At 44.0% G+C, this 14,909-nt stretch overlaps 1 protein-coding gene across 4 annotated transcripts in view; it reads right to left on the reverse strand.

Annotated features, from left to right (window-relative positions):
* Window positions 1–14,909, reverse strand: part of LOC139394117 (attractin-like) — a 252,717-nt gene that overhangs the window by 122,280 nt on the left and 115,528 nt on the right. For 3 of the 4 annotated variants that reach the window (XM_071142145.1, XM_071142147.1, XM_071142148.1), the window contains exons 22-24: window positions 10,063–10,157; window positions 2,711–2,789; window positions 2,172–2,329 (exon numbers count right to left, since the gene is read on the reverse strand). In XM_071142145.1, coding sequence (XP_070998246.1) covers window positions 2,172–2,329; window positions 2,711–2,789; window positions 10,063–10,157 — 332 coding nt within the window. The remainder of the gene's footprint in view (window positions 1–2,171; window positions 2,330–2,710; window positions 2,790–10,062; window positions 10,158–14,909) is intronic. The other variant, XM_071142146.1, reaches the window with a different exon arrangement.

Below are 14,909 nucleotides of genomic sequence, written 5' to 3' on the forward strand. Positions count from 1 at the left end.
CCTCTACCTCCCATTCCATCCTCTACCTCCCATTCTATCCTCTACCTCCCATTCTATCCTCTACCTCCCATTCCAACCCCTACCTCCCATTCCATTCCATCCCCTACCTCCCATTGCATCCGCTTCCTTCCAAACCCCTACCTCCCATTCCATCCCCTACCTCTCATTCCATCCTCTACCTCCCATTCCATCCTCAACCTCCCATTCCAACCCCTACCTACCATTCCAACCCCTACCTACCATTCCATTTTCTACCTCCCATTCCATCCTCGACCTCCCATTCCAACCTCAACCTCCCATTCCATCCTCGACCTCCCATTCCATTTTCTACCTCCCATTCCATTCTTTACCTCCCATTCCATCCTTTACCAACCATTCCATCCTCTACCTCCCATTCCAACCCCTACCCCCCATTCCAACCCCTACCTCCCATTCTATCCCATCCCAACCCAACACCTACCTCCCTTTCCATCCCCTACATCCCATTCTATCCCAACCCCTACCTCCCATTCCATCCCCTACCTCCCATTCCAAGCCCTACCTTCCATTCCATCCCCTACCTTCGATTCCATCCTCTACCTCCCATTCCATCCTCTACCTCCCATTCCATCTTCTACCTCCCATTCCATCCTAATCCCTACCTCCCATTCCATCTTCTACCTCCCATTCCATCCCAACCCCTACCTCCCATTCTATCCCCTACCTCCCATTCCATCTTCTACTTCCCATTCCATCCCAACCCCTACCTCCCATTCCATCCCAACCCCTACCTCCCATTCCATCCCCTACCTCCCATTCCACCCCCTACCTCACATTCAATCCTCTACCTCCTATTCCATCCCCTACCTCCCATTCCATCCTCTACCTCCCATTCCATCCCCTACCTCCCATTTCATCCTCTACCTCCCGATCCATCCTTTACCTCCCATTCCATCCCAACCCCTACCTCCCATTCCATCTTCTACCTCCCATTCCATCCCAACCAATACCTCCCATTCCATCTTCTACTTCCCATTCCATACCAACCCCTACCTCATTCCATCCCAACCCCTACCTCCCATTCCAACCCCTACCTCCCATTCCAACCCCTACCTCCCATTCCAACCCCTACCTCCCATTCCAACCCCTACCGCCCATTCAATCCTCTACCTCCTATTCCATCCCCTACCTCCCATTCCATCCTCTACCTCCCATTCCATCCCTTACCTCCCATTCCATCCCCTACCTCCCATTCCATCCTCTACCTCCCATTCCATTCCATCCCATCCCAACCCCTACCTCCCATTCCATCTTCTACCTCCCATTCCATTCCAACCAATACCTCCCATTCCATCTTCTACTTCCCATTCCATCCCAACCCCTATCTCCCATTCCATCCTTTACCTCCCATTCCATCCCCTACCTCCCATTCCATCCCCTACCTCCCATTCCAACCCCTACCTCCCATTCCAACCCCTAAATTCCATTCCATCCCCTACCTCCCATTCAATCCTCTACCTCCTATTCCATCCCCTACCTCCCATTCCATCATATACCTCCCATTCCATCCCCTACCTCCCATTCCATCCCTTACCTCCCATTCCATCCTCTACCTCCCATTCCATCTTCTACCTCCCATTCCATCCCAACCCCTACCTCCCATTCCATCTTCTACCTCCCATTCCATCCCAACCAATACCTCCCATTCCATCTTCTACTTCCCATTCCATCCCAACCCCTATCTCCCATTCCATCCCCTACCTCCCATTCCATCCCCTACCTCCCATTCCATCTTCTACTTCCCATTCCATCCCAACCCCTACCTCCCATTCCATCCTCTACCTCCCATTCCACCCCCTACCTCCCATTCCAACCCCTACCTCCCATTCCAACCCCTACCTCCCATTCCATCCCCTACCTCCCATTCCATCCCCTACCTCCCATTCCAACCCCCACCTCCCATTCCATCCCCTACCTCCCATTCCATCCCCTACCTCCCATTCCATCCCCTACCTCCCATCCCAACCCAACCCCTACCCCCATCCACAACAGAAGCATTGTCGGAATCATCTTTGATGGACAGATGAGATGAGGTGTGCGCATGTGTGTGTGCATGCATGTGCATGTGTGTGTTTACGTGCATGTGTGTGTGTTTGTGTGTGTATGTGCGTCTCATATCTCATGTAACCTACTTGTATCTTGATGGGCCAGGTGAAGTTGCTGACATAGACGAAGAAGGTGATGTTTGGGTTGTTGCGGAAGTCAAAGTTCTCATTGGAGAAACTGTCTTTAAACTCCTTGATGTTACTCCTGGAGACAATGGGGATCTCCTCGCCCGTTTGGGTACCTACTGAGGGAGAGGGTGATAGACGAGATTTAGTTCAAGTATGTTCTCTCATACTGGCTCCAAGGGGTGAGATTGAAAACAGTGTGAACATACGACACGTTTTTTTTAACTATAGAGCGAAAAAGGAGTGTTACCTGTGAAGGTGTGTTAAGGTGTTACCTGTGAAGGTGTGTTAAGGTGTTACCTGTGAAGGTGTGTTAAGGTGTTACCTGTGAAGGTATGTTAAGGTGTTACCTGTGAAGGTGTGTTAAGGTGTTACCTGTGAAGGTATGTTAAGGTGTTACCTGTGAAGGTGTGTTAAGGTGTTACCTGTGAAGGTGTGTTAAGGTGTTACCTGTGAAGGTGTGTTAAGGTGTTACCTGTGAAGGTATGTTAAGGTGTTACCTGTGAAGCTGGCGGCCCAGGTGATGTTGAGGTTGAAGTTCTTGGAGGCGTTGATGAACACAACCAGATCACGATTCTGCTGCGGAAGAGAGGAAGAGGAGAGGATAGGACAATGTGTTACTGTACATGTCAATACATCTATTCTAGTCTGATGAGGAGGAGGAGAGGACAATGTGTTACTGTACATGTCAATACATCTACTCTAGTCTGATGAGGAGGAGGAGAGGATAGGACAATGTGTTACTGTACATGTCACTACATCTATTCTAGTCTGATGAGGAGGAGGAGAGGATAGGACAATGTGTTACTGTACATGTCAATACATCTATTCTAGTCTGATGAGGAGGAGGAGAGGATAGGACAATGTGTTACTGTACATGTCAATACATCTATTCTACAGTCTGATGATGATGATGATGATGAGGAGAGGATAGGACAATGTGTTACTGTACATGTCAATACATCTATTCTAATCTGATGATGATGATGATGATGATGAGGAGGAGAGGATAGGACAATGTGTTATGTGTTACTGTAGAGAGGAGAGGGGGAGCTTCTGGATGGTCACCATTCACACCCTGCAGTAAATCTCTAGAGGGGGAAACTTTCTCTCTCTACCCTCCAATATCTCTCTACCCTCCAATATCTCTCTACCCTCCATTATCTCTCTACCCTCCATTATCTCTCTACCCTCCATTATCTCTCTACCCTCCAATATTGGACTAAAAGAATGTATTTTGTCTCCAGACTGTTGCCCAGCCAAACCTTTAACATCCAAAAAAGAGGATAATGGAACAAAAATTCTAACATAAAGAATTTGGGGAATGTTCAGTGGGGAGATGTAGAAAACTAATGTCATATTGTTTCTTATTTTGTGATGTCATTAAAAAGTGTATGGATGAAATACTGTCACTGGGAAAGGATACCCCTTTATCTGTCAAGTTGTCTATGTGATATGAACAATGATGAAAGTATTTCTGTTAAGATGGGAATGTGATGTTAGGAGTCATAAGATATCACTCATATTCTTTGCACATTAAGTAGCCACGCCCCGAGTGAGGTCAGAAGAGCGTGTCAGTGTGATGGAACCGTCCTTTTCGACCAGACTGCTTAAAAGGACTTGCTAAGAATTAACATATCAGACCAGAATATTGCCAGGTTGCTGCTGTGCGTGTAAAGTGGTCTGGATCCTGAACCCTGAATAATCATCACGAGGTGTAGGCCAGACAATCAATGCTGATTAGCTGTCCTAAGTCAGATATCGAGAAAAAGCTAATCGAATTGGGACCATCATACTAAGCTGCAAACCATCCCATCCTACTACGAGTCTCAAATCACCTGTTTTATCATTTTAATGGCTAGTAAATAAATAATTCAACCAATTGGTGTGGTACTGAATGATAAGTAAGGCTGGGTTATTTGCAGATCCAAGAAGGTTACGACTGTTCAGAATAATGATAATGATACGAGGTAATGATTTATAAGATTAATGTTTATAGATGAAATAGATATATACCTTCTAGGAGTTTAATTCAGGAGATGGTAAATCTTTAAACAACCTCTTCCCGTGGTGCCCCAAATTCCTAATGAGTTCATTGTTACATGACACATAATTTAAATCGGATAACAATTAAACCTAGTTAGTGGATTAAATAAATAACAGTCATCAGATTAATGAAAGTAAAATCACGATACAAGACCATCAGGTTTGAATGAACTGTTTTGTCTTGTAGTAATGGGGTGCATGTCTGTATTTCCTTAAATAGTCAGAAAAACATATTTGTTTTGGTCAGTTTTGCCCAACATAACTGTGTGTGGGACACAGTAGCTCAGATAGATAGACTCCATCTGCATTCCTGATTTCTGTAACTGTTAGCTTATCTGTGTAATATTGTCCTTGTGTTTTAAATGTGGTTGTTTTAGTGCCTTTAGGCCAACTCCAAGCGAGTTGTCATGTGCCTTTTACTGAGGAGTTGCTTCCTTAATGGCCACTCTCCATAAATGCCTGATTGGTCTGAGAGTCTTTAGGTGCTTTTTGGCAGACTCCAAACAAGCTGTCATGTGCCTTTTTACTTCTACCATAAAGACCTGATTGGTGGAGTGCTGCAGAGATGGTTGTCCTTCTGGAAGGTTCTCCCATCTCCACAGAGGAACTCTGGAGCTAGAGTGACCATTGGGTTCTTGGTCATCTCCCTGACCAAGGTCATTCTCCATCTCCAGGAAGAGTCTTTGTGGTTCCAAACTTCTTACATTTAAGAATGATGGAGGCCACTGTGTTCTTGGGGACATTCAATGCGGCAGACATTTTTTGGTACCCTTCGTCAGATCTGTGCTTCGACACAATCCTGTCAGGGTGATCTGACAGGCACTGTCAACTGTGGGACCTTATATAGACAGATGTGTGCCTTTCCAAATCATGTCCAATCAATTTAATTTACCACAGGTGGACTCCAATCAATTGTAAAAACATCTTAAGGATGATCAATGGAAACAGGATCCACCTGAGCTCAATTTCGAGTCTCATAGCAAAGGGTCTGAATACTTATTTAAATAGTATTTCTGTATTTTATACATTTGCAAACATTTCTAAAAACCTGTTTTTTAAAAAAAAAAATCCATTTTAGAATAAGGCTGTAACAGAACAAAATCTGGAAAAAGTCAAGGGGTGTGAACATTTTCCACTCACCGAGGTGCCTTACTGCTATTATAAGCTGCTTACCAATGTAATTAGGAGAGCAATTAGAGAGTAAAAATAAATGTTTTGTCATACCTGTGGTATACATTACCTTGGTAAATAATAAATGACGCAGCCAGACTTGTTGGTACTTTAGGTACCAGGTGTCTGCAATTACCTCGCTGTGTGGCCTTATCCGTCCCACTATTGTTTGTGGAGAATATATGCTCTGATGAAGGTCGACAGACCGAAAGCTCAAGCAATATTAAAATACATTTTGACTGGAAGTGTGTGTAGACTTTTCCCTCTTTTCTCCAAGGTGTCATGACGTTGGCCTGGGGGATAGGTTTATGACAGTCATAAATACCTCTTCGCCCCCTTTTTTCCTCTCTCTACCCTACTGAGGTTACATTTGAAAACCCCTTGGTTAACATAGAGATTCTGGGAACATCAGAATGTGGGGGGAAATGAACTATATTCTGGTAATCCGAACAATTGAACATATGCGGTGGTACTTAATGAATATGATGTCAGTTCGGTTGTCATCTGAGACATTCTCATCAATGATAAGATGACATAAACTCTACAGTGGAAAGTCTACTCATCAGAGTTATCGGATTCACATGGAATTGTTGTTCAATTTAAATGTTTGAATATGAAATTATTCGTGATGGGATGAAATGTGATTTTAGCTTCTAAAATGTGAGAATTGGGTTTTCATGAGTGAATTAGGCCCGACTCAGTGGCCCGCCCACGTGAAGAGACATGGGTTGTAAACTATGAAACACACCCCTTTTCTCCCTCCACTATATAAGCCGAAAATGTAACCTCCTGTTCCGAGGATGTGAGGACGACGGTCCAATGTCAGAATGGTTCAGATAATAACTACAGAACGAAGCCAACATCAGCGTGAGCTTTGGTTGCGAATGGTATGAACTTTGAACTCTTATTCACTACAGAAGTGATACCTCCTAGCCGTTGAGTTAGCAACAGCAGCTGCAAACGAGGGTTAGGAAGGGTTAGGAAGGAACAGACAGAGTAACCCGTCTACCACAAAACAACGTTACTACAACATCCAATTTACCAGCAGAGACATTCTTTAAAGGACAAAGGACTCGGTTTGGCAACACGGCCTTCCATCTACCACCAACCTACTGAAGCGCAGCTCAGAGTAAATATTTATTGCATTTTCCTTTTCCAAACTGAATGCATAAGATACTGTATTTACGATAGCACAGCTTCACCCTTTGTTCCTCAGTCTTCCCACTCTTTCACTCAAACCCAGCCCCTTTTCTTTTGTGTAACCAGCTGTCATATCTGTTCCGCCCACTAGGGACGTTTTCCTTTATGACCTAATTTGTACTCAAGTTATGATTTAATTATTTGTATGTGTAATTCTGTGTGATTAGTTAGGTATTTAGTAAATACATGATTAAACCCAATTTTGTATTGCTGATTCAAATTGTTAGCCAGGGTTCGTGAAGATAACCAAGAATTTACAACTTTCAGATGAGACTGAATTAAGGTGACGATTAATATTGACTGCTATTGATGTAAAATAGTACTAGGTCTTTAAGAGTTTATTCGGAAGATAACAGCTCTATAAATATTATTTCGTGGTGCCCGACTCTCTAGTTAATTATATTTACATGATTAGCTCAATCAGGTGATATTAATTACAGAGAAATTATTTTATAGAATAGCATGTCATATCACTTAATCTGGCATAACCAAAGACACGACAAAGGTAATGTACAGAACAGAAGTGTTTATCCCGCTTATTCCACAGTTTCCAAAGAAAACAACACTAAGTACACATTTACCGGTCATTTAAAAAATTATAAAAATATATATTAATAAGTTCATTCTTTCCCATCTTTTGGTCTGTTGGATTTGTTGGTTCTGTATATTCCGTTGCTCGCTGGCAACGTTTTTATCCCATGTTTGGTAGCTAGCCAGTCAGCTAGCTACGGCTAACATCAGTCACGACCTCCGCAAAGTAGCTGTTTTCTATTGACATTCATTTGGATATCTACAGTATAACAATGAGCTGATAATGCCCAATTTTGCCTGGCATACCTAGAAAATCCTTCTCGTCAGGACATTCATCAACACTGACTGTTCATTACAAGGAGATCGCATTGCATATCAAAAACTAGGTTAGAAGCTAGCTAAATAGTTTGTTGTTTGCAAACCTGCCAATATGACATTCCTAATTCAACCTGTTGCTGAAAACAGCTGGTGAAACTAGACAAATGTGGGAGGATTTGGACAGCTTTAGCAACGGAGGGTACCAGATAAATTCATGTTCATCACTCACCACGTTAGGGCACCAGATGCTCCCAAAAAAAGATCTCTGCATAAACAAATCAATGCTAGCGCGTGTACAATGTATCCAATTTCACTTGTGGTGTGGTTGGTGGTTTAGGTTTTTGTAACTTTGTAGCAAGTACAATTTGCATGTGTAGGCGCATATTGCATCATGATTGCAAGGTGGCCAGATATATTTCCCAACTGTTGGTTTTAATGTCCATTCTAGAATGCCCTTCTAGCCAATCAGAAAAGAGTATTCAACAAAGCTGTGGCATAAGGATACTACATACGTGACCAACCGGCTCGATTTGTCTTATGTAGCAATGGTGTTTTTTACATTGGATAAAAGTAGAGACTCAGAGGTACAAAATGGTATATCATACACTACAGTTGAGGAAACAAGTAATTCTGCTTTGAAAGTTGATCAACCTTTGAGATTTTTGGTACCTACTGGAAATCTCTTCTTTGACTTTGTCAGCATATTTGCAATCAAAAGGTAGAATTTTCTCCATCTCCTTAGTTGTCATTCTCTAATTCCACTCATTCCACTAATTTCATTCCACTAATTTCAAAGTTTCTGTTCAAATGGCGCGCCTGTGAGTTAGTGACGTGCGGCATACAGTTTCCTGAAACAGTTGAGGTCGGAAGTTTACATACACTATGGCTGGAGTCATTTTCAACCACTCCACAAATTTCTTGTTAACAAACTATAGTTTTGGCAAGTCGGTTAGGACATCTACTTTGTGCTTGACACAAGTAATTTTTCTACAATAGTTTACAGACAGATTATTTCACTTATAATTCACTGTATTACAATTCAAGTGGGTCAGAAGTTTACATACACTAAGTTGACTGTGCCTTTAAACAGCTTGGAAAATTCCAGAAAATGATGTCATGATTTTAAAAGCTTCTGATAGGCTAATTGACATTATTTGAGTCAACTGGAGGTGTACCTGTGGATGTATTTCAAGGCCTACCTTCAAACTGAGTGTCTCTGCTTGACATCATGGGAAAATCAAAAGAAATCAGCCAAAACCTCAGAAAAAAAATTGTAGACCTCCACAAGTCTGGTTCATCATTGGGAGCAATTTCCAAACGCCTGAAGGTACCATGTTCATCTGTACAAACAATAGTACGCAAGTATAAAAACCATGGGACCACGCAGCCGTCATACCGCTCAGGAAGGAGATGAACGTACTTTGGTGAGAAAAGTGCAAATCAATCCCAGAACAGCAAAGGACCTTGTAAAGATGCTGGAGGAAACAGGTACAAAAGTATCTCTATCCACAGTAAAAAACGAGTCCTATATCGACATAACCTGAAAGGCAGCTCGCAAGGAAGAAGCCACTGCTCCAAAACCGTCATTATGTTTAGAGGAAAAAGGGGGAGGCTTGCGAGCCGAAGAACACCATCCCAACCGTGAAGCACGGGGGTGGCAGCATCATGTTGTGGTGGTGCTTTGTTGCAGGAGGGACTCGTGCACTTCACAAAATAGATGGCAGCATGGAAAATTATGTGGATATATTGAAGGAACATCTCAAGACATCAGTCAGGAAGTTAAAGCTTGGTCGCAAATGGGTCTTCCAAATGGACAATGACCCCAAGCATACTTCCAAAGTTATGTCAAAATGGCTTAAGGACAACAAAGTCAAGGTATTGGAGTGGCCATCACAAAGCCCCGACCTCAATTCTATAGAACATTTGTGGGCAGAACTGAAAAAGCGTGTGCGAGAAAGGAGACCTACAAACCTGACTCAGTTACACCAGCGCTGTCAGGAGGAATGGGCCATAATTATCCCAACTTATTGTGGGAAGCTTGTGGAAGGCTACCCGAAACGACTGACTCAAGTTAAACAATTTAAAGCAATGCTACCAAATACTAATTGAGTGTATGTAAACTTCTGACCCACTGGGAATGTGATGAAAGAAATAAAAGCTGAAATAAATCATTCTCTCTACTATTATTTTGACATTTCACATTCTTAAAATAAAGTGGTGATCCTAACTGGACTAAGACAGGGAATTTTTACTCGGATTAAATGTCAGGAATTGTGTAAAACTGAGTTTAAATGTATTTGGCTAAGGTGTATGTAAACTTCCAACTGTACAAAAAGTATGTTTAAACTCAACCTCCATGGGCGTGGCCTAACTGCTGACCTACTACCCCTGACCCCAGCAGTATGGTGTGGTCCTACCTCCTCGGCCGTTGCCTGACCCCTGACCTCTGACCCCAGCAGGGTGGGTGTGGTCCTACCTCCTCGGGCGTGGTCTGACCCCTGACCTCTGACCCCAGCATTGTGGGTGTGGTCCTACCTCCTCAGCCGTGGCCTGACCCCTGACCCCAGCAGTGTGGGTGTGGTCCTACCTCCTCGGGTGTGGCTACAAAGTTGATGGCGGTGTAGTAGCGGTCGTCCTCCTGAGACAGACTGAAGGTGAACTGGTAGTCTATCAGCAGGGTGTCTGGTAGGGAGATAAAAACAGCTACATGTTAGAACAGCGGTCGTCCTCCTGAGACAGACTGGACTGGTAGTCTATCAGCAGGGTGTCTGGTAGGGAGATAAACACCATTTTGTGGGACTGGAGACGTTTCTTCTACCAGCTGTGGTGTGAACAATAGGGAAACACTGAGCCTACACATCACCATGGGGGAAACATGGATTACGATGCATTTAAGAATTTCATGTTTTTGTAAAGACCTACATCACTATACTGACAGCATGTATACTGACAGCATGTCCGTTGCCTGTAAAGACCTACATCACTATACTGACAGCATGTCCGTTGCCTGTAAAGACCTACATCACTATACTGACAGCATGTCCGTTGCCTGTAAAGACCTACATCACTATACTGACAGCATGTCCGTTGCCTGTAAAGACCTACATCACTATACTGACAGCATGTCCGTTGCCTGTAAAGACCTACATCACTATACTGACAGCATGTCCGTTGCCTGTAAAGACCTACATCACTATACTGACAGCATGTCCGTTGCCTGTAAAGACCTACATCACTATACTGACAGCATGTCCGTTGCCTGTAAAGACCTACATCACTATACTGACAGCATGTCCGTTGCCAAAAGGACATATTTTGAGGTGTGTTACAACATTCATTTAAAAATCAGAAAACGTACGATTTTTTTGGTCACTGGCCACTGGTATGTTTTTCAACATTTAATTTAAATGAAAAGCTGAAATGTCTTCAGTCAATAAGGGTTTCACCATGAGGCCAATATTTACTTAAAAAAATAGTTTAATAATTATATTTGTATTAGTTATTTACCCACTGTTCCGAGGCTGTCATTGTAAATAAGAATTTGTTTTAACTGACTTACCTAGTTAAATAAAGGTTACAATTTTTTATTTTTTATAAATAAATATGGGGTTTATTATGGATCCCCATTCGCTCCTGCCAAGGCAGCAGCTACTCTTCCTGGGGTTTATTATGGATCCCCAATAGTTCCTGCCAAGGCAGCAGCTACTCTTCCTGGGGTTTATTATGGATCCCCAATAGTTCCTGCCAAGGCAGCAGCTACTCTTCCTGGGGTTTATTATGGATCCCCAATAGTTCCTGCCAAGGCAGCAGCTACTTTTCCTGGGGTTTATTATGGATCCCCAATAGTTCCTGCCAAGGCAGCAGCTACTCTTCCTGGGGTTTATTATGGACCCCCAATAGTTCCTGCCAAGGCAGCAGCTACTCTTCCTGGGGTTTATTATGGATCCCCAATAGTTCCTGCCAAGGCAGCAGCTACTCTTCCTGGGGTTTACTATGGATCCCCAATAGTTCCTGCCAAGGCAGCAGATACTCTTCCTGGGGTTTATTATGGATCCCCAATAGTTCCTGCCAAGGCAGCAGCTACTCTTCCTGGGGTTTATTATGGATCCCCATTCGCTCCTGCCAAGGCAGCAGCTACTCTTCCTGGGGTTTATTATGGACCCCCAATAGTTCCTGCCAAGGCAGCAACTACTCTTCCTGGGGTTTATTATGGATCCCCAATAGTTCCTGCCAAGGCAGCAGCTACTCTTCCTGGGGTTTATTATGGATCCCCAATAGTTCCTGCCAAGGCAGCAGCTACTCTTCCTGGGGTTTATTATGGATCCCCATTAGTTCCTGCCAAGGCAGAAGCTACTCTTCCTGGGGTTTATTATGGATCCCCATTAGTTCCTGCCAAGGCAGCAGCTACTCTTCCTGGGGTTTATTATGGATCCCCATTAGTTCCTGCCAAGGCAACAGTTACTCTTCCTGGGGTTTACTATGGATCCCCATTAGTTCCTGCCAAGGCAGCAGCTACTCTTCCTGGGGTTTATTATGGATCCCCATTAGTTCCTGCCAAGGCAGCAGCTACTCTTCCTCGGGTTTATTATGGATCCCCATTAGTTCCTGCCAAGGCAGCAGCTACTCTTCCTGGGGTTTATTATGGATCCCCATTAGTTCCTGCCAAGGCAGCAGCTACTCTTCCTGGGGTTTATTATGGATCCCCATTAGTTCCTGCCAAGGCAGCAGTTACTCTTCCTGGGGTTTACTATGGATCCCCATTAGTTCCTGCCAAGGCAGCAGCTACTCTTCCTGGGGTTTATTATGGATCCCCATTAGTTCCTGCCAAGGCAGCAGCTACTCTTCCTCGGGTTTATTATGGATCCCCATTAGTTCCTGCCAAGGCAGCAGCTACTCTTCCTGGGGTTTATTATGGATCCCCATTAGTTCCTGCCAAGGCAGCAGCTACTCTTCCTGGGGTTTATTACGGATCCCCATTAGTTCCTGCCAAGGCAGCAGCTACTTTTTATCATCAATTTCTCTGAGCCAATCATCAGTCATGTGCTTGTTGTGCTTGTTGAATGTCCTTCCCTATAATCATGCTGAAAGACTGTTGTCAATTTGTTTACTGTAAAATGGCATTGTATCTGGTCAAACACAATTTTTTCCAAGGTTCACTAATGGTTGGTAACAGAGATGCTAGATCGGGCTCAAGTCCGGGCTCTGGCTGGGCCACTCAAGGACATTCAGAGACTTGTCCTGAATCCACTCCTGCGTTGTCTTGGCTGTGTGGTTAGGGTCGTTGTCCTATTAGAAGGTGAACCAGTCAAAGTTCTTGAGCGCTCTGAAGCAGGTTTTCATCAAGGATCTCTCTGTACTTTGCTTCGTTCATCTTTGCCTCGATCCTGACTAGTCTCTCAGTCCCTGCTGCTGAAAAACATCCCCACAGCATGATGCTGCCACCACCATGCTTCAGTATAGGGATGGTGCAGGTTTCCTCCAGACGTGACGATTGGCATTCAGGCTAAAGAGTTCAATCTTGGTTTCATAAGACCAGAGAATCTTGTTTCTACATTCCTTCTATTAGAGTCTTTAGGTGCTTTTTTGGCAAACTCCAAACAAGCTGTCATGTGCCTTTCACTTCTACCACAAAGGCCTGATTGGTGGAGTGCTGCAGAGATGGTTGTCCTTTTGGAAGGTTCTCCCATCTCCACAGAGGAACTCTGGAGCTCTGTCAGAGTGACCATCGTGTTCTTGGTCACCTCCCTGACCAAGGCCCTTCTCCCCTGATTGCTCAGTTGGCCGGGGGGCCAGCTCTAGGAAGAGTCTTGGTGGTTCCAAACTTCTTCCACTTAAGAATGACGGAGGCCACTGTGTTCTTGGGGAGCTTCAATGCTGCAGATATTTTTTGGTACCCTTCCTCAGATCTTTGCCTCGACACAATCCTGTCTCTGAGCTCTACAGACAATTCCTTCGACCTCATGGCTTGGTTTTTACTCTAACATGGACTGTCAACTGTGGGACCTGATATAGACAGGTGTGTGCCTTTCCAAATCAGGTCCAATCAATTAAATGTACCACAGGTGGACTCCAATCAAGTTGTGGAAACATCTCAAGGACAATCAATGGAAACAGGATGCACCTGAGCTACATTTCGAGTCTCATAGCAAAGGGTCTTAATATTTATCTAAATTAGATATTTCTGTTTAAAAAAAATGTGAAAGGATATAGGAATGTAAATGATTTGGGTGGATCTCATCCTCCTTATAAAACATGTTTTGTTTCCAGAAGGTTTCAAAATTGTTAATAAATGTTCCACCCACAGAGCTGCAATTGTCTGGTAGGTAGTTATTGAGGGATAAAAGTCTGTTAAACCGTTCAATGACACCATTTAGGGAGGTCAGAGGGACAGATATAATGGGGTGTTTGTTGGTGTCAAGTAGAGACCCAATCAGTTCTTTAAAATCATTTTCAGCTGTTCTGAGCTGCCCTTCATAATGTCATTGAATCACACATGAACTATGCTAGACTCAATTTCCCGATGCTGGTTTAAAAAATGTGCGAGCAGCTTATCCTTGGGCTCCTGGACGTTTTTGCTCCATTTCTCACCATTGAGATACAACAGCTGGAGAAGGGAATGGAGAAATATGCCCATTCCTACCCGTCACACAATTCGTTGAACCTTTCACAGGTCTACGAGAAGCAGGATAGCAGCAGGTCCTTCCACAGCAGGCGGTGCCCTGTCAGATCCGGAGAAAGGAGACGAACTTGACGACGAAGCCGCTGCTGGAGTACTGCCGTTGCAGACACAGTCACACCATCAATGAAGGCGCATTGCAGCGAAAGCTATTCCTTATGTCAATCTGCTCTGAACCTCTCGCAGTCACTCCCGTCCACTTAACATCATGCTGCTGCCTTCGGTCTCCACGACTTGTGACATGGGACCAGCGCTGATTGGAACATTATTCTTGCTGTTCTCCGTCTACTTCAATACAGGATGGAGGAGGAGGAGCAGGTGGAGACGCCTTCCTTGGCTGGCAAGTTCCAGGCAGCACAGGCCATTCGGATAGGGACATATGACAAGGCGGGGATACATTCATCAGGCCCGAGCAGCGTCCTGCCATAGGAGTTGAGAATGAGACAGGTCCAGTTGGCGTTTTGCCCAGAAGTTTGAGCAGAATTGAGATTTGCTTGCTAAGCATTGCTACCTCATTCGTGTAATCCTCCGCTGGCTAACTATTGCTAGATTGAAACTCTGGATTGTCAATATTGTCAAGATCAAGATCGTATTTAACACAGCTTCTACAACCCTGGAAACATTTGTTAGCTATTCCAGGTGAAGCTGGCATCATTGCAACCCTATCTAGCTGGCTAGTTGGTAGCAGGTGTTGACACAAACACAACATTTTTAAGAAATATAGTAAACCTTTGGAAACAACAGACCGAAGCAACAGG

This window comes from Oncorhynchus clarkii, unplaced genomic scaffold (genome assembly GCF_045791955.1).
Source record: "Oncorhynchus clarkii lewisi isolate Uvic-CL-2024 unplaced genomic scaffold, UVic_Ocla_1.0 unplaced_contig_2974_pilon_pilon, whole genome shotgun sequence".
In the NCBI taxonomy this organism is placed as follows: Eukaryota; Metazoa; Chordata; class Actinopteri; order Salmoniformes; family Salmonidae; genus Oncorhynchus; species Oncorhynchus clarkii.